The 19,790-nt window shown below is 46.2% G+C and overlaps 6 protein-coding genes across 6 annotated transcripts; 4 read left to right on the plus strand and 2 right to left on the minus strand.

Annotated features, from left to right (window-relative positions):
- Positions 1–28: 28 nt before the first annotated feature.
- On the plus strand, positions 29–2,505 carry RhiXN_11911 (Retrotransposable element Tf2 protein; the record flags this gene model as incomplete). The annotated part of the gene is made up of 3 exons (XM_043331726.1): positions 29–160; positions 212–433; positions 1,042–2,505. 3 exons carry the CDS (start codon positions 29–31, stop codon positions 2,503–2,505), a joined length of 1,818 nt encoding a protein of 605 aa, XP_043186487.1.
- Positions 2,506–2,640: 135 nt separating this feature from the next.
- RhiXN_11912 (Retrotransposable element Tf2 protein) lies at positions 2,641–3,813 on the plus strand (the record flags this gene model as incomplete). Its single annotated transcript, XM_043331727.1, has 2 exons — positions 2,641–2,910; positions 2,977–3,813. 2 exons carry the CDS (start codon positions 2,641–2,643, stop codon positions 3,811–3,813), a joined length of 1,107 nt encoding a protein of 368 aa, XP_043186488.1.
- Positions 3,814–4,494: 681 nt separating this feature from the next.
- RhiXN_11913 (uncharacterized protein) lies at positions 4,495–5,052 on the minus strand (the record flags this gene model as incomplete). The annotated part of the gene is made up of 2 exons (XM_043331728.1): positions 4,495–4,961; positions 5,016–5,052. 2 exons carry the CDS (start codon positions 5,050–5,052, stop codon positions 4,495–4,497), a joined length of 504 nt encoding a protein of 167 aa, XP_043186489.1.
- Positions 5,053–5,379: 327 nt separating this feature from the next.
- On the plus strand, positions 5,380–6,978 carry RhiXN_11914 (uncharacterized protein; the record flags this gene model as incomplete). Its single annotated transcript, XM_043331729.1, has 11 exons — positions 5,380–5,535; positions 5,605–5,608; positions 5,687–5,823; positions 5,891–5,980; positions 6,032–6,158; positions 6,218–6,411; positions 6,471–6,488; positions 6,540–6,689; positions 6,752–6,784; positions 6,841–6,913; positions 6,971–6,978. 11 exons carry the CDS (start codon positions 5,380–5,382, stop codon positions 6,976–6,978), a joined length of 990 nt encoding a protein of 329 aa, XP_043186490.1.
- A 4,598-nt stretch (positions 6,979–11,576) lies between these two features.
- RhiXN_11915 (uncharacterized protein) lies at positions 11,577–13,317 on the plus strand (the record flags this gene model as incomplete). The annotated part of the gene is made up of 3 exons (XM_043331730.1): positions 11,577–11,668; positions 11,728–12,009; positions 12,285–13,317. 3 exons carry the CDS (start codon positions 11,577–11,579, stop codon positions 13,315–13,317), a joined length of 1,407 nt encoding a protein of 468 aa, XP_043186491.1.
- Positions 13,318–14,441: 1,124 nt separating this feature from the next.
- On the minus strand, positions 14,442–17,082 carry RhiXN_11916 (uncharacterized protein; the record flags this gene model as incomplete). Its single annotated transcript, XM_043331731.1, has 8 exons — positions 14,442–14,456; positions 14,514–14,819; positions 15,020–16,089; positions 16,138–16,436; positions 16,490–16,576; positions 16,646–16,755; positions 16,836–16,969; positions 17,019–17,082. The coding sequence occupies 8 exons, from the start codon at positions 17,080–17,082 to the stop codon at positions 14,442–14,444; spliced, it is 2,085 nt and encodes a 694-aa protein (XP_043186492.1).
- Between the last annotated feature and the right edge of the window lie 2,708 nt (positions 17,083–19,790).

The following is a 19,790-nucleotide window of genomic DNA, read 5'->3' on the forward strand; positions in this document are numbered from 1 at the left end:
AAACAAAAAACCGTTACTCTTCCTAGAGATGACACTGCGTGACTATCCAACAGACCCTATCAAAACCCTTATTGACTCTGGCGCCACCTCCAATTTTATTTCCCCCTCCTTAGTAGAACAACTCAAAATCCCAAAAACCCTACTTGAAAATCCACGAGTAGTGAGAATGTTAGATGGTACCATATCTCAGACTGGTTGCATTTGGCACCAGGTTCAACTTGCGGTCTCGGCCAATGGCCATTCCCACATTATCCCTTTCCTTGTTTGCCCCATAGGCAACACACCTGCAATTCTAGGCATGACATGGCTGACTACAGAATCTCCTCTAATTGATTGGCAACAGGGACTGGTCACCTTTCCCAAACAGGTGCAAATTGCCTCCAAAGAGGAAGCAGACCCGGACCCCTTAGTAGACCTACCCCCTGTCCTAGACGTCCGTTAGGGCGTTGAGGGGGATGGCGCTTGTGGCCGCGGTGTACAATGAGAAAGTCGCAGTAAGGCAACGACAAACCTATCTACGGCAACAAGCAGCTATCCTACGACAACAAGACCGCTTAAGGCGGTGACGAGCTATCTAAGTACAACAACAAAGCCGCTTAAGGCAATGTAAAATATCTGAGTGGCTAACTAAGTAATTGCTGGGCTGTAAGGCCCTCGTACACTGAGTGGATGCAACAAGAGGTAATCGACCTGGGTGTTACCATGGTTGGTTGGCCTCCTTATATATTCTATAGTAGTGCTAATTACAAATACATTATAACCAATACCATAACCAATAAGAACCCCGCTCCGCAGCCGGCCTTACTCATGCATACGTGTCACTGATGTGTCATAATGATGTCATCAGGTGGAGGTGGCTATGTAGGCTGAGGTAAGCGCGGATGGGGACATGGCTCGGCGCTTAGCGTATGATATAAGCGCCGAAGTCACGTGATCGAAAATGTTGTCCGTTTGCCTTCGTTTAAAATTGAGAAAATAGGAATAAATTCCCTGGTATCAAGTGTGTCTACAACACCCCCTCAATATCATGAATTTGCCAAGGTATTTGGAGAAGAGGAGTTCAAAGTCCTACCTCCACACAGGGAATACGACATCTCCATAGATCTTGTCCCGGACGCCAAACTTTCCCCTGGCCCCATCTACAGTATGACGGATGCGGAATCTAAGGCGCTGAAGCAGCACATTGATGAGGAATTGGCAACGGGCAAGATTTGCCCCAGCACCTCATCCGCCGGCGCCCCAGTCATGTTTGTAAAAAAGGCAGATGGCTTGCTAAGACTGGTAGTTGACTACAGGAAGCTAAATGACGTCACGCACAAGAACGTTTACCTGCTTCCTAGGCAGGATGACCTCATGGCCAAACTCAGGCATGCCAAAATCTTCACCAAATTGGACTTGCGCTGGGGATACAATAATGTTTGGATCAAGGAAGGCGATGAATGGAAAACGGCCTTCAGAACCAAATATGGCTTATTCAAATACTTAGTCATGCCATTTGGTCTCACAAACGCCCCTGCCGCTTTCCAACACTTCATGAACAATTTGTTCAGGGACCTGATAGACGTGAATGTAGTGATCTACCTAGACAACATCCTGATCTTCTCAGACAAACCGGAAGAACATCCAAACCACGTGAAAGAAGTCCTGTCCCGCCTAATGAGGAACCAACTGTTCTGCAAGTTGTCTAAATGCCACTTCCATGTTACCACGGTCGACTATCTAGGCATTGTGATCTCCCCTGCCGGATTTTCCATGGATTGGAAGAAGGTCAAGGCCGTCATGTCATGGCCCACCCCCAGAACAGTCAAACAAGTCCAGGCCTTCTTAGGATTTGTGAACTATCTCTGTTGCTTCATCCCCAATTTCAGTTCTGTAGCGCGCCCCTTACACCATCTTACAAAGAAGGAAACCCCTTGGTCATGGGGTAAACCAGAGGAGGATGCATTCCAGGAACTGAAAACCCTTGTCACCCAGTCACCGGTCTTGGTCCACTCCAACCCTGAACTCCCTTACTATCTGGAAACAGATGCATCCGGCGTAGCCATGGGAGCAATCCTTAGCCAAAGAGGGGAAGACAATTGCTTACACCCGGTGGCTTACATGTCTAAATCTTTCTCCGGCGCCAAGGCTAATTATGACACCCACAATAAGGAGCTCCTGGCCATAATAAAAGCATTAGAAGAGTGGCGGATTTTCCTGAGCAACTTCAACTTTGAGATACACTATTGCCCAGGAAAGCAGTCAGGAAAACCAGACGCCCTGTCCAGAAGGTTGGACTACACAGACAGCCCTCAGGAACCAGAAATCATGCTCCCAGCAGAGGTCTTTGCCAACACGTCAGAAGCGGAACTTGAAATTGTCACAGAAATCCAAGGAAAACTGAAGGAGGACCCCTCCCTGGAACCCATCATCCAGTTCCTGTCAGAAGACGCAGATAACGCACCCCCGTCCATCCGCAAGGCGTATAGGGAATATGATTGGGAGGAAGACCTACTCTGGTACTGAGGGAAGCTAGTGGTCCCAGACTTGGAAATCCTGAAAGAACGCTTGCTCAGAGAATTCCATGATTCACCCCTAGCAGGGCATCCTGGACAACAAAGAACCCTGGAGCTCCTGAGTCGCAACTACTGGTGGCCAGGGATGAAGTCATCCGCCAAAGAATGGGTGGAATGTTGTCCTACCTGCCAAGCCAATTGTCGCGCCCATGCCCCTGTTATTGCCCTGAAGCCCTTAGAAGTTCCCCCCTTCCCATTCCACACAATATCCTATGACTTCATTACAGGATTTCCCAAATCTAGCGGGCACAACGCAATCCTGGTGGTAATTGATTCCTTTTCCAAATTTGGCCATTTCATCCCGACCACAAAGAAGATCACAGCCAAGGGCCTAGCAGACCTGTTCACTACCCACGTGTGGAAACTTCATGGATTACCAGTCAAAACCATATTGGATTGAGGAACCACATTCACAGGAAAGTTCCTCAAAGCCCTTTACCAACAATTGGGAATCAAACCTTCCTTCTCATCGGCTTATCACCTGGAATCAGATGGCCAAACAGAACGAGTTAACCAATTCATTGAGTTTTACCTCAGGTCATACGTAGCAGCCAATCACTCAGACTGGGCTACTTGGCTCCCCTTGGCAGAATATGCGTACAATAATGCCAAACATGCCGCCACCAGGAAAACCCCCTTTGAACTGGTTTATGGAAGAAACCCAGTAATGAACCCGTCAAACATCCCAGCCAATGTACCAGAAGCAGACGCTGTAGCAGATACCCTAGCCCGGGAATGGAAGGAGGCGGAAGCAGCCCTGAGGATGAGCAAAGAACGGATGAGCAGGAATCAAGGAATTGTGCCGGAATACTCAATAGGCAAAAGGGTTTGGCTAGATGGGAGGAATGTTGAACTTAGGACCAATTCAAACAAGCTAGACCCCAAGCAACTTGGCCCCTTCAAAGTCATTGAGAAAATCTCTAGCCACGCCTACCGCCTAGAGTTACCGGAATCTCTGAAGATCCATAACGTGTTCTATGTGGGATTATTATCTAGGAGCCACAAATCCCCAAGTCAGCCTTTTCCAGAAAGACCCCCTCCTGAAACAATAGAAGGGGAAGAAGAATATGAGGTTGAACAAATCATTGACTCTAAGCGACAAAAGGGAAAATGGTTTTACTTGATTAAATGGAAAGGGTATGGACCAGAGGACAATTCATGGGAACCTGAAGAACTGCTGGATCACAGCCAGGAAGAGATCAAGCGCTTCAACCAAGCTAGACTCAGAAAGGCTTGTGACGCCGCCAAGAGCCTTTAAGGGGGGGGCAATGTCATAACCTCCTTACTTATACCATTGGAATCGCACGATTTTTCTATTATTTTTAGTATTTTTTACGGACTCAATATCTTTTGTTTTTCGATCACGTGATCTCGGCGCTTATTATGCCGAGATGCCGCGCCGAGATGCCGTGCCAAGGGCGCTTAGGAGAAATCCACGCTTCTGCGTAGCCTGCAGCAGGCTTCTCATTTGTCTTCTATACTTCTTTCTCTCATGCACACAGACCATGTAAATAGTGTGCCTTGTCTATATAAACAGCAGGAAAATTGCTTGGAGACACCAAGTCAATTTTACCTTGTCTCTTACTCATTAGAGAAGGTAGCCAGCCAGCTAAGTAGCCGGCCCTAAGTAGTTCTCAGACGCTCACCACCCCCTTACCTATCACACCTCCCAGGCCTCAGGCCCTATTGCCGTCAGTAGTTAGAAGTAGCACGCCCTACGCGTTGGTAGTATAGCCTTAGATAGTAGACTTACATAAGCCAGTGTAGTAGTACGGCCCTAAGCGCCCGCCTTCATTAGTGTGTACCCACCTTACAGTGGTGTACAACAAAAGCTGAGCAGAGAGCATTTTAAGCATACAGGTATCTTCAGTTGTTAGGCTTTCTTTATCTATTAAGGCACATATCAGCTACTGTACTAATATGAATAAAAATCTGTATTTTACTCACGAATATTCTCCCATTCTTTCACAAATTTGCTTCCAAGCTCCTCCTGAAGAAATTCAAGAAGCCGTTGATCTGACCATTTGGAAAATTGTTGTGCAGCCTCACTCCGATCATTTACATCATGTCCGCATGCATAGATATCATCCGGAGCTCTGTGCGAGTCCTCGGGAGGTATTTGTAGCCTGTCATACATGAGCTCATTGCTGAGCCCCCAATTGGCATTGGGGTTGGGCCATTCCTCAATGGTAACACGCGGATTATGTTGGATTGTCTCTGGCGGCAGGCTAATATTGGCACCATTGGGAGTTGAATTGGTAAGGGTAGCCAAATGCTCCGATTCAGGCAGGTTGTTTTGGGGAGGAGACTCTGGGCATGGTGTATTTGTTGACACTGTAGGAATTGGTGCTTGTGTCTGAGTATCTTGTGTAACTGTTGTATTTTGTGTAAGGTTATCTTTGAGTTCTGAGTAGGAAAAGTGAGCCAGCAATCACAGAGTATGGTACTGACAGGCCAAACCTATCTCAAAATTGTACAACAGTCCTTCCTCTGCCATTGTCCTCCAATATTTTTTCATGTGATTGCAAACAGTACGGATTGAAAGCTCTTCATTACAGTGATTGCATTTTCGCTTTTGGGAGCTCATTTTGATTTTAGACAAAATTAATTATATTATCAAGGTGTGGGTTAGGAACAAGCATGTATTGATTTTGTATATTATGCTAGAACTGGTCAACCAATCACCAACCGTGTTTTAAGAAGTATATTGAGCTTGGACCACGGCTTGCCCAGCCCAACAAGTGCACAGACCATCCTCAATGAACAGGTGACTGGCTTCACTCCCACAATTTCAATTCTGCCCCCCCTCCCCTTTGCCCCTACTATGCCCAAGCGCAAAGGAGAACTTAGTGCTAACAAAGTTGCCACTCTAAGCAAGGCACTGCGTGTTCAAGCTGCCCAAATTAAGAAGACAACAGGAAACAACCCCAATCAGTACAAGGGTGAGTCTTCCATCAACGCCACTTCTGAAGATCACTCAGTGAGTCACTGACGCCACTTTGGGTCCCAAATAACATTTGGCCGCATAGCTCTCTTAATTGCTGGCCAGGACAGTGAGTAATTGCTTGTTTTTTTATTCAATAATTAATCCAAGTGCGTCCATGCCTATCTTTATTGCATCAAAATTTCAGAATTGATTCCAGAGCCTGCTGGCAAGCCAGGAAGGGACCCCGCCACAATCTCCAAGAAAACCAGGAAGCCCCAAGGCTATCATTTGTGGGCAGCTCTGGGCCTCAAGAAGGGCTTGCCAACTCACGGCCTATATTGGGTGAGCTTAGGCTTGGTAAAATCATGTAGCGTAACACTAAATCCACTACTCCTTGCCTTGATGTTAGGATATTGTCAAAGATAGCGCTGTTGGTATCAATTGGAAACTACCATACCAGAGCCAACGGCAAGCCAATTGCGTAGCTACAGTTGCAGAGGTATGCTATAATCTCCATTCCTATACATTGTGTTTACTCAACGGCTTTCAGGTTCTTCAGAAGGAGCCCATCTTTCATTGTTACAAGGACAACTGGCCTGTTCACGCTTACATGAAGGGTTTGCTAAGTAGCAGAGCAGACTTGCAGCAAAAATTGAGAAAGAGGGCGGCACAGGAAGGTAAGCCCCTTAGTTTACTGAGCTCTGGGCTCATTTATATACTTGCGTACGCACACAAGAAGAGGAGATGGACATTGATACAAACAGCAATATGGGCAATAATGGCCCAGAGAACAGAGATCACCCTGGTCAAGGAGCAGGTATTGCCGCTACCCTAGATAGTAAGCCAGCAATTGACCTTACAGCTTCTGCTATGCCAACAGCGCCTTCAGCAGCTGCGCCCGTCTCTGCCTCTGCCGGGAATACAAACTCAGTGCATATCCAATTTGACTAGAACTCCTCCCTCTCTCACATAAACGCTGTCATGAATAGCCTGTCCCTTCCATTACAGTAAGCTTGTTATACTCACAATTAGAATTAAGCAACTTACCAAATCAATAGAACAACGTCCAGTTTGCTGCAACAGCAGTTCATGTAGCCTCCAAACAGTTTGACAAGGATCAATCCTTGAGCAGCTCCAATGAGGATACCAACACCCCACCAACAAAACAACAGAGACAGAATTGCAAAAGTAACATGCCAAGGGCTTGTGTGAGTGGTAGACCTCTGAGTTCCAAAGTTGCAAGTACTCACAGGTAATGTTCCATGTATAGAATCCCAATGGGAACGCTCTCAAGCCTGCAGTGGTAAGCGTTAGTAACTGGTCTGTTCAGCTTTGCTAACCCCGCCTTAAGCCTTCCAGTGCTACAACTTCAAAGGGTCAGAACACCAAGTTGCGTCCAGCAGAACCAGGTCTTTTGGGGTCAACTACAAAGGTTTGTGTTTGATCTAACCCTCTATATACAAGTATACTGGGATTAATTTCTATTTAGGCACGTAAGACTCAGGCAGCGCCAACAAGAAGAGCGCCAAAGAGTTCAAAGTCAAACAGGAAGTAGTTTCCAGTATCCTTACACCTTTCATGATTTGCAAACTCCACTTTAGTTGTATTTCAGATTTATGTTGGATTGAACAGTAATATACAACTAAGTACCCAGCCAAGGAATGTGTGCAAACAAAATGAGACACCTGCGCTATGAGTGCATTTTTCCCGCTTCTCAGAAGTGGAATAACCATAACATGTTGTTGTACGCCAACTGTAAGGTTGGGTACACGCTAGTGGGCGGGCGCTTGAGGCCGTACTACTACACTTGCTTATGTAAACTGACTATCTAAGGCTATACTAATACTGCTTAGGGCGGTCTACTGCTTCTATACTACTGCAAGGGGGCCTTAGGCCTGGGAGGTGTGGTAGGTGTATAAAGGGGTAAGCAACTTAATACTACTGGGGCCAGCTACTTAGCTGGCTGACTACCTTCTCTAATGAGTAAGAGACAAGGTAAAATTGACTTGGTGTCTCCAAGCAATTTTCCTGCTGTTTATATAGACAAGGCACACTATTTACATGGTCTGTGTGCGTGAGAGAAAGAAGTATAGAAGACAAATGAGAAGCCTGCTGCAGGCTACGCAGAAGCGTGGATTTCTCCTAAGCGCCCTTGGCACGGCATCTTGATGCGGCATCTTGGCATGGTAAGCGCCGAGATCACGTGACCAAAAAACATAAGATAATCAGTTCGGAAAAAATAGTAGAAATATCAGAAAATTTGTGCAATTCTAATGGTATATGTTAAGGGAGTGTAACACATGTGCACAGCACTTAAGATCCAACCCTCACAGAAGCGGCAGAAAGTGGAATAACCAAGCCTATTACTTGGAATCTTTGCCAATTACGTGGTAAATCCACATATAGTCCTGGATAAAACCACTATTACGCCCACTTCCTGCAAGCAGGTTCATGTGGCACAACGGCTTCCAGACTGCAAGTTACCCACTGTACACTCCTGGAAGAATCCAGTACATAGACTGGGGACTATTCTCTCAGTGAAGAGTAGAATACTGTAATATGTGCGCGGGTACATATCTTATATATCACAGCTTGGCTAACGGTTGCAGTTGTGCCTTAGGCAATGATTCAAGGATAACAGACCTCCAGATCTCCATTGAGTCTTGCCCATATTGAGGTGATGTGATTTTTGTCACTTGTGTTGCATCTCCCCCTTGCATATCTCATGTTTGCCGTAGTCTGTTTTTACATTTTACCACAGTTTTGTCCTACGTATTCATGCTCTTGCTAATCATATATTTCCAGGTCATAGCTTGCAACCCTTAAACTTGCTTGTCCATGGTGTCCTTTCTCAGCTCATTACCCCCTCCACTGCACTAGCACAATTGCGCGTTCTAAATGTCTGACACCTTTTTGTTTCCCAAATGCTTTTTGGAGGTGTGTTTCTCCTGATGGTGGAACAAGTTCCAATGTGCCTGCAGCAACAATGATTGACCAAATGCTACTGTAATGCTATTGGCACACAGTAGTCAAATTGCGCACACTGTGGGGCAATAAGATCCTGAAAATCAGTACATCAGTAAAATATTCCTTTTTTCAGTAGGATATGGTCTGAAAATTACAATGTTAGTATGCCTCCCTCAGCATGAATCAGACTAAAGAAGAATTGATACCTAAAATCAGTATGTATTGACCTTGATTTCAACTCAATTCTCACTTAAACACACGCACTGATTTTCAGCATTATAATGTTGTACAGTGGCATCAGGTCATACTTTATAAGGTGTGCTTAGGATGGCAAGATTGCCAATTGTGTCATAAGCAAGGCTCACCCAATGCCATTTGAATAGGATTTGCTTTCCACTTTGCAATCAATGGGGTCATGTTGTCCCATAAGCCCTGTGTTTGATTCCAAAAAGAAGTTGATCACTATGAACTTGCTTGAGGATGTGTGGAGCTCATGACAGAGTACAAATGAATATATTTAATTGGCACTCACAGAATTGCTAAAGTCAATTTCCTTATCTACCTCAAATATATGATAACCTCAGCTAGGCTGTGCCACTGCTGCCTTCAAGCCTTTGATTGTCTCAATGACTTATGGTCTTTTTGATCACTGTATACCCCAAAGGTATGGACAATCCAACCTCAGCAATCCAACCCCCAGGGGTGCAAGCTCCCTATAAGGTGAATCCAAGCCCCCAGGTCTGGATTACTGGCAAAATCCAACCCTTGTACTAATCTGGACCCTGCTCTCAGTGTTTTTGTAGGTGCAAAATCCAACACCTTACATCTGACCCCCTCCATCCAACCCCTGCAAGATCTGGTGCCTGGGTGCAGACATCTTGCACCAAGGTGCAGTTTCTTGTAAAATAGTGACAACAAATCAATTTAATCCATAAATATTGTAATTACACTCTCTAATGGATTGATGTATAAATGTGACCCCTAGGTGCGGAAAATCCGCCACCATAGTTGACCTGGGGTGTGGGCTACCTGGCTCAAGGTTGCAAATATAAAGAAATTGGGGAAATTTTATAAATACAGTAAAAGCCCATGATATAGGTGTAGCAATAGTCCTGTATGCAGTCAAGACTGCCATAGTTGCTGTTGTGGTCAATTGAGTAGCATAAATAAAAATGTAGATAGTGCAAAAGTGAAGTGACTTGCAAAGAATAAATATATTGAGAAAACAATTTGAGTATCTAACAGAGTTGCAGTCAAACCTATGAGGTGTTAGCCAACTACTTACTTTGGAGCAAATGTATGCTATTTTGGATAAGATATAATATACCCATAGCCAAAAATAAATGTGTTGTGAAGTCATTGAAACATTTGTGGCATACAATTCATCAGCTCAATCCCAGGTTTATAGTGTCAGAATTACTTGCCAAACTTTAGCCAATTTCTTAGCCAAAATACAATAGCTAAGCAGGGAAGGTCAGAGGCGGGGGGATAGACAGGAGGAAATTCACGCATGTCTGATGGCAGAGGTTTATATACCTTGGCGGAGTGGGAGCAGGGATGGTTGCACAAAGGGGGCTGTGCAGATGGTTGCATGGATATGCAGGCAGATTGCACAAAAATGCACTGGATGCAAAAAAGCGCAACCAGAGCAACCAAATTGGTGGCTATTATAGAACATTCAAGAGACAGATGATATATGCGGGCTGAGTGCTTCCTTATATAGAGATTAATACAAAAGTGATTCTCAGTCACATGACTTGTTCATCTAACTAATGCGTAGCAAGTAATCAAGAAGTTTATTAGAAATCCAACCACTGGCAAGAGTCTGACCCCCAGCAAGAGTCCAACCCCAGAAGACAACAAGGATCCAAACCCCACCAGGGGTTGGATTTTCATATCCGCACCCCCAGCCAAGCATATCTAGCTCTGGTAGGGTACAGATTCCTGGGCATCCAACCCCCAAGGTTGGATCATCTGTAGCTTTTGGGTACATGGTGGATTGCAAGCCATCAGTGGAGCAGGGCCCTGTTGTTATCTTGAGTGCTCATCCAATCAACTTTATAACTTGCAGAATAGCACTGACATATAGTATGCCACTACAAACGTGTTTCAAGTGGTACTTCAACAAATGCGCTGAGAGTTTAATTCATTGGCAGTGTCATTGTGCATTGCGCCAGGAGTCTGATGCTTGCAGCTAGTAATGGAGTATATTGCGTCAATCTTAATATTTGAAAATACTCTCCATTATGGGCATATATAGTATCAAGCTCCACTCCACCACAACAAAACAATGACAGAGGGTTTGATTTACAGGGCACAAGTCAATTGTGGTGGATCTAAATGAAGGTAGCAATTTGCCCACCAAAGTTCTTATGGGAATCTATCTAGATCAATCTCAAGCCTGTGAAAGAGCACTGTACATGTCTGTGGTTTGTGGCTAGCGTTTTGGCCTACTGTTGGACTATATGGGGAAAATGGGTTGGCACATTGCACTTAAATGACTTCCAAGGGACGGGGAGCACGGAAAGCAAATCCCCCCTACGTCACCTTGTGAGTTGGTGTGTTAAATGTATATAATAGTGTGGGCCCCCACACATTGCTACAACCTAGTCTTCTCATTGGGCGTATAATTTGTCATGTCCGGATACTCAGAGGTCTCCTCAGATACATCTTCCACCCTAAACAACTCGCTGCACCCACCCAAGTCTTGTTGTAGCTTGTCTGCTTGCTTTTACCAGTATCAGAAAGACATAGATCACCACCCACACCACCCACATGTTGCTCTCAGCTTGGGTACCAAATATGAGCGGCCCCGGCTAGGCCTATGGCTCAGGCTTTTTGTGCCAGCTCTGTTGATATTTGATTTGACATCTGGAGCGGGCATCGCCATGGTTCTCTGGCTAGTCTGCAAGACAAAAGATATGGATTGGTTGGCCTCCATAGGCATAATTGTTAACGAGGGCGGAAAAAAATCAGACGGTCAACGGCGTTATAACTCAAAGTGCTAACTTGCAAATACTGACTTGGGAATCCCTTACTGTGAGCTTTGCTAAGTTTAAAGCCTCCAAATTATGACTTACTTATGTTCAAAGAGCGCTTTCATACACACCACATCTCCAATCCTTATAATGCTCATTTCTTACCGCATTGCATATCTATGGATGGAGAGTCAGGTATACCCAGACGCAGCGTCCACAGATATTGGTCCAACGCCACTCCAGTGAGATGGCTTTCTTTGTTGTATTCACGCAGATATGTATCTGACAGCAAACATATCAGGTACGGAATGTTGATTCAACTACTTGGCTCCCCGAGTGTACTATCGCTGGGTACCACGGTGCGTTACTTCTTTTGTGGCTCAAGAGCTCCTGCACCGGCATACTTCTGGAAGGCTGTCGTTCTTGGAAGCGTGGTATACTTGGTCGGCCACCTTGTGGGGATGGCTGACTTATGGTTACATGAGACCACGATCGCCACAAAATATCTCAACCCATCCAATCCGGTGCTCAATACGTCTTTTATCTTCAATTCGATTGCATGTAACAGCAACCCAAACGAAACGTGCGCGTCCAGTGCCTGAGCGTGGGCCTCAGAAAATCCAGACTTGCTTCTACTTGGGCTCAAGGTGATTTCGAACTTTACCCAGCTAAACCAAACTGTTATCACCTTACAAGCCGACCACGGTAAACATATGTCTATTCTTATCCCGACAGAAGAGCACCCCGACACTGAATTCACTGCGGATACCTTTGGTGTAAAGGCAAACTGTTTGGTGCCACCTGTGATCAACGGAACTCAGTGTGAACTTGGCGAATCCGGGCTCGACTGTTCCGCAGCCCAACCGCCGGAGACACCATAGCACTAGAGAATGCGATATTCACAGACTATTACTTTGACTGGATCGAACAGGCTTATCGCGGGAATCAAACCTCAGTACAGACTCTTCAGCCTCGCAATCATCGAAAGCCTGCGACCAATTCAACCGCATCGTTGATCCAACTCAGCTGTGACATGCCACCGGCATTCGTGCCTAAGGAAACCTTGGCCCCATCCATATTGCGCGTGAAGGACCACTACCGCAAGTATAGGCTGTATGCGTCGTGCAGCATCATAGTATTTAACGTGACTGCTAAATACAACGGGAGTGCCGAAGAAAGTCAGTACTGGAGCCTCGAGGGTGCTATTCCATCTAGCCCCGAGTTCACCGATATTGTCCTTGATGCACATAACCATAACGCAGCCAGCGATCACATAGCCATGAACATCAAGAGCCGTGCAATGAAGAGTCAAACTGATCATGAGATCGCTACTTTCCTTGGGCAAGAGGTGTCTCGCTTGGCTCTGGGCATGAGCGCTGGAATATTTGAGTCTTCCAAAGCGAAGAACGTTGTTAAGCGTAATCCTATACTTGTTGGACGTTACAAACTGGCCCCGTTCCTTGCACTCGTACTACTTTTATTCATCTACGGTGTTATAGCATTCATCGTGTTTCTTATGTCATTCAACATGCGTTCAGGCACCATTGCTATTCCTCATGACCTCCGAGTACCTGAATCGGCGGAGCGAGAAAAGTGCAAAAGCGTGTCGATACTAGAGTTGGTGCAGTTCCGGCTTAGCAGCCCTATACCGACGGTGATGCAACTTTTATCTCCACCGATCAAGTCACTGCATAATCCTATTCCGAGCGACCCAGATGCTCAGTCCGTGTCTCGAAGTGTTGGAAGACTCATTAGTACAGAGACTGACCCTTCGGAGTGCACCGAACGTCGAGTGAGGCTGGAGATTGAAGAGACAACAGTTAGGCCCCGATTTGGGGCATGGGGAGACGAGGTAATTATCGTGAAATCCAATTCCACCAACCCTCTGTGAGCTGAGCAATACTATGTATATATGTATGAATATGTAAACTAGCCGTGTTGAAGTGTATGCATCATAAGATCTGTGGAGAAGGTATGACGAGATGTTGATAACTATATGCATGCGAGTATAGGAATTTAGTCATCGGTAAGATTAATGTGACCTGTATTACTATTGATCGCTTGTCACCTCTCTGACTCCAAAATCAATACTTAGGCTCCGGGGCTCTGACTTTCTAAGACCCGTGCATATGATGTTGCTAGGCTCCAGATGGTCCGAGGAATCCGGCACGGAGCGCGTACCGGATGATTACGGAGCACCCAGACGCGAGTTTACCTCGCGTTGGGGTAGCCATCTTGGCTAACAGTCATAGCAGAGCGAGAGGTGGGAGAAAATGTTGATAACTTAAGCTTATACAAGCCGACTTAAGCCGACCCAGGTTGTTGAGGAGTTGGTAATTAGTATACAAGCACCGAGTAGTGCATCGGGATGATGGGCGGGACTTAAGAAAATAGGGGTGCCTCGGAAGGCCGAGCGCGGCGTACGAGTGTGCTCAACCACGAACACCAAGTAGTCACGTGGTTGCGCCACTCCAGCCTCGGCTCGCGCATCTCCGTCAGCTCCGAGTCACAACCCCACTCACAGAGGTCGCCGGTCGAAAGGTTAAATGATGTTATTTTGCTTATGCTGACATAAAAATTTATAGAGATCATCGCATGAGCAGCCAGCCTTCGTCTTCCCTTCACACCGCTCTCTAATCATCTAAGGTAGCCTTCAGAATAGCTACCCTGGACGATTAGGGAGTGGCGTCAAGGGAAGACCAAGGTTGGCCACCCACATGGTAATTTCCATGTATTTTATGCCAGTGTGAGTACTCGTAGAAACACAGGGTTCCGGGAGCTTAATACAACACTGCTAATAATGTTAACTATAAACCTGTGTCAATGCTTGTATTTCATGTGCCTGACCTGAATAATTATGGGGTCTTTGCTATCCGATACTATTAACGGTATAAACTTGAAACATTCACTGAACTCTGATACACCTATTGTCCGAATTTTCCAAGCAACCACCATAAGCACTCGAACCTAGCCTCGCATCTTTGCGTATTGAATCTCCACCTGAAACTCTGAGTTTCAAACCAAATTTGACTATATGCGGTAGTCCATCAACCAATCAGACTAAGACTTGGAACTGTAGGCACATACGATATCGGTATTCGCCCGATGCCCCGAGAAATCAACCATCCAGCGTTCCATATTCGGGTGCTCCAGCTCAAATCGGTCCCCACAATACAGTCCTTCCCTTGAGCAAAACAAGCCTCCTACGGGCAGCTCGACAGTTTGGCTTTCCAACGCAAACTCTAATTGCTTGCAGTTATAAGGGGTGAGGAGACTGGATAGTTGCGTTGTGGCCTCTGTCTCACCTGATGCAGTTTGCGCTTGTTCTGTCCTTGCAACACGATTCGTCTTTTTTACTTTTCCAATTACAACCAGTACAACAACCGTCCGAAACTGATATCGACGTAAAACAACCGAAGAGAAAAAAAATAAGATACGAATGAAGAGATCAATGTCCGAAACTCAGCTCATTACTACCTATTTCTCCGAATGGGCCCTCCCATTATGCTTACTCCCCCATCTACCGCGCGAGGCCGAGGCCCGCGTATCTCACTCGGCCTTCGTTCGTGTCTACCTCCACTCCCATTTCGTACCGTGGCCTGGCTCGCTCTATTGTCCACCTTGACCGCCCCGTTCGCGTTCCCGCTTCCGCTCCCCACGTCGGTAGTCATCACATCTCTCTGGGCCCTCCGCCTTGGCTCATACTTGGCCGTCAGCTCGACTATGTTCCTTGGTCCAGGCCGTTCGTCCTCCGTCTCAGCCTGTATCGGAACGCTTGTTGATCTTGGTCTCCCGCCCCCTGCTCCTACTTCATGGGCCCTAAACTGACCCGCATCTGTCCCTGCTCTCGGCCGGCCCCTGTCTTCCTGATCTGTCTGTGCGTCTTGCCCCTCCCGTCGCCGCCTTCGCTTCTTCTTTCTGACTCTAACGTCTGAGAATTGGAGACGAAGTTGTTCGATCTGGTCTGGCGTCATCTGGGACACCGGAATCATCAACATCTGGTCCGATCGTCTGGGGTGAGCCATGGGGGATTGTTGCGATTGGTGAGTGCGGTGTGTATGTGTGGGGGGCCAGACATGCTGCGGTGATCGAGGAGAGGTAGTTGTAGCTGAAGGCATCGGCTGAGGTTGTACGTATGGATAGGTGTAAGGCACTGTTTGTCCATAGGTCGGTGGTTGCGGGGAACCATAGGCAAGCGTCCTAACATGGTCTACTCCTAATCCGGGTGGAAGCACATATTCTTGTGGCGGCAAGTTCGAGTGCACATGGTTGGGTGTGCGGGTACGGTGCCCAGGAACAGGAGAGGGTGTTGCGAGCGTGCGCGTGGATGCCGAATGACCCGGTGTTGGAGTCAGGTTCCTGGAATGAGAGTGATAGTGCTGTCCCAGGTTTCCGGCAGATGGTTGGTTACGGATATTAACGGTGTCTATCGATGAACAATGAGCCAAGTGCACGTCGCTATTTCTTCGGGATCGCTGTACGTAAGGATCGTAGTATTGGCCGTATCCGCTCCCTCCAGACCCAGAACTGGGGCCTGTAGACAACGGTTCGTAGTCGAGTGGATACAGCCAAGCATCAATCTTGTCCGGGTTACTCTGGGACTTGCGAGACGAGTCTCGGCCCATTTTGCGCGACCACCATCCCCAGCGCCCAAGATGTTCCTCTACGTCGCATCAGCAAGTATCGATAGGTCGCGTGAGATGGAGCGTACCATTTTCAGTTGACATAGCACCTCCATCGATATCATAACCTGGCGGAGCACGAGAAGAAGGAGATACTTTATTACGGCGGCGGTAGAGCCATGTGGCCATACCAACCAGTAGTAGAAGGGCGAGGACTGAGCAAATGACAATTGGTACGTATGGAGGATGCTCCTTTGATCGCTCGGAATGTCCGGTGGAGGATGTCGTGGATACGGTAGAAATGTAAGCGCTCGTAGAAGTTGAAGGAAACGCCGTGGAACTCGAAGTGGGTATAGTGCCGACTGCGAGTTGTGCGGAAGATACGTTCCTGTTGTGGAGTTAGAAGCGCCATAACAAATAGAAGCAATGTAGTTCACCTACCACTTTTCATCCCCTGCGCTTGGTTGTACAAGGACCCAGTCTGGGACTGAGAGGGGGGGAGACCGCGAGGTGACGACTGCGGGCAGACTAAAAGCGGTACGGGTGATCGGCGTCAATCAGACCAATCTGTCTGTGGTAATTATCGCCTAAACTTACCTTCCATTCTGTCGTGTATCGACCGGACACCCCGACCACCACGATTGGTATGTACTCGATAACTGATTGGGTGGTTTTGTTGTTTGGCATACCCAACAAGCAGATACGAGCTATGAAAACATGAGCAATGACAAAGCAATGGAGATGCACAGCATAAGCACCATACTCATCCATATCAAAGGCTACTCACAGCGTACGTAGCAGTCGAACAGCAACATGCACTGCTCGAGTTACTCCCAAGACTATTACACGACACATCCACCGACAGATGATTTACGCTCGCATTTGCGTTGCAAACCTTCAACATATTCTCCAAAATCTGGCCTAAAAATCCTATATCCAATCAGTTTCACTCGGCTCAAGATTCAAGAACCGACTTGCATGGTGATTCCCCTTGTTTGTTGAACATCCAACCGTTCGCCAACGAGTTCGTACATCCCGGGTCGAGCGTAGACATGGACGAGACAAACTCATGGGCCAGGGCTGTGTTCTAGCCGTCGTTGCACGCAGCATCTAGAGTCAAGAATGAGTAAGCACCACGTGATTGCTTCGCTGCCACCGTAGCCGCCGCGATGACGCCCCTGTCAATCGAAATTTGATCCCGCGATTAGACTTGCTCAAATGAACATACGTTGACTACTATGGCCGATCGACCCGGCGGATTATGTGTAGGCACCGATGTATACGGACCAACAACAGCAGACTCTCGCGAGTAGTTGTGCACTGGAATCTAGACAGAACCTGCCAAATGCGTGTGTATCTCAGTTCTTAGCGAAATGGATCTCATTGTAAATACCTTTATCACATGGACAATGCATCAGAATCGACAGAAAATCTCCACATTTGGAATACATCCCGCTGCATCTGTCTCTGTTTCTCTTCGCCTAGTTTAATTTGTGTCCAGTGCATCGCTTCGCCGTAGTGTGCACAGCATGCCTCACCACTGCTTCACTCGTCCTCCCAAATCACTTATGAAACACTGCATTCCGCTTGCGCCACGTTTTATACAGTAGATCTTTGGTTAAGTTTATGAATTCGAAGCAACCCCACTATATTGGATCTGGACACTGGTCTAGATGAGTAAGAGATCTGCCGTAAGCATTTCCGGTACACAAATCATACCCGAGTCCCGTAGTGGGCGGAGCCCGTTTATACAATATGCATCGAATCATGCTGTTGTCTCACTCGATTGGGGTCTCAGTGCATCAAGCCCCCATGGAATCGTTTTCCTATTATGCCGCCATATCTATCCGGACCTTGAATGAGCCAATTTAAAAAAGCCGAATGATATATGTATGTCAGGTACTGGATAGCGGCGTACTCGGTCTATTACCCATGTGTGGACAATTTCACCATGATATGCTCGCATGAAACTCATATTAGTTCTTTTGAGTCCAAATGGGGTCTTTTCCCCACCTCCTTCCTGTTAAACTACCGACTTGGTCGCTGTATAAAATTAGGCATATCAATACGGGCTAGATACCTATATCGATAATTGACCCATATCTCTGCGGCCGAGGCTCGAATGATACCCATAGTTTAAATAAACATCAGGACACCAAGTTCGACTTCGATCACATATTCCGTACTTAGGAGTATTCGATACATCAACTACGTGCATGAACAATGGTTTGGTGCTTAAGTTTGAATTTGAATTTGTGACTAGGGTACTCTGTGCGCAAGTGATTGACTGTTGAATACAACGTCGATTCCACGGCGTCGTGATAAGAGCTCAACTGAACATGTTCAAATGTGCCCCTTTACTTTCCAGTCCCCTACACGCTCTCTCCTCACCACCCCGTTTCCCGCCTATGTCATCTCACGCTCGTGAACCGCATGTATCCCCAGTGTTCTACGCTCGGGACCTAGATAAGAAATGAATGCATATACAAATCAGACTGTACCTTATAACCTGCATCTCATTCTTAAGTTTAAATCCATCCAATTCGTTCAAAGTTTCGGTCATTCGCTTCTTAAAGCGCTGTTTATATTTTAGTTATTTCTTTTATTGTTTGATCTTACTCATGATCAATATTGACACATGAATTTATTGTTCTCCGCTTTGCTCTATTATTCTGGGCTGTTTCTGAGACGTTGGGTTCACCTGCTCACTGTGGTGTGATAAGATCCTGAAAATCAGTACATCAGTAAAAGATCCCTTTTTTCAGTAGGATATGGCCTGAAACTTACAATGTTAGTATGCCTCCCTCAGCATGAATCAGACTATAGAAGAATTGATACCTAAAATCAGTATGTATTGACCTTGATTTCAGCTCAATTCTCACTTAAACACACGCACTAATTTTCAGCATTATAACCTTGTACAGTGGCTCAAGTGCAATATGAATGATAGAGTCAAATTTTATGAGTATAGATGTGACTAAATAATGGCATGGCTTTTGATTCTCTATTATGCCAACCTCTATAGCTATATAGGCCGCCCCGGTTTGAAACTTACAATATTTGATCACAATCTCACCAGATGTTTATGTGCTGTAGTACGCGAAGGGCTATTTTTGATTAGACGTTGGGTATATATGCCCGGCTTGTACTCATGCTGACATAAAGTATGTGAACACGATAGATTGATTTCTATATCAATGACAAAGAGACTAATCACTCATCACATACGATTGGATTTATATCAAAGAGTGTTGCTATACATGAAGATGTATGCGTTTATTTAGTTGTTGAATAATTGCCATGACTTATCTTTTATCGCCTCGTCATCCTGAATACCAAACCAAGGCCAAGTGGCTATCCTCAGTTTCAATTATCAGCCTAAAATTGCCATAGCCAGAGAAGGCTCCTTCAGAGAATAGTTTGCGGATGCTATGAGAAATAGATTGTACATTGGAGTCACTTGGACCAAGGGGTTGACATGAAGGTATTGGTGGCGCAAAGAACTGTAAAGTCAATGGTATTGGACTGCTAAGTCGAAGGCGGACAAGCTCAAGAACAGGAACGCGTCTTTCTATATCCTGGCTTGGTACCTAAGAATATTCCCGTTACGATGGGATACTGTAAAATCCCCCAAGCATATATGTGACAGGTGAGCCGCAGCGTGCGGAGGGCTTACATGTGATACTTGATCAAAGAGCAAAGGTCCCTAGTCATGTGATCCGCCTCGCACGACTTTGTCCCT

The sequence above is a fragment of the Rhizoctonia solani genome, chromosome 15, assembly GCF_016906535.1.
Source record: "Rhizoctonia solani chromosome 15, complete sequence".
NCBI classification, from domain to species: domain Eukaryota; kingdom Fungi; phylum Basidiomycota; class Agaricomycetes; order Cantharellales; family Ceratobasidiaceae; genus Rhizoctonia; species Rhizoctonia solani.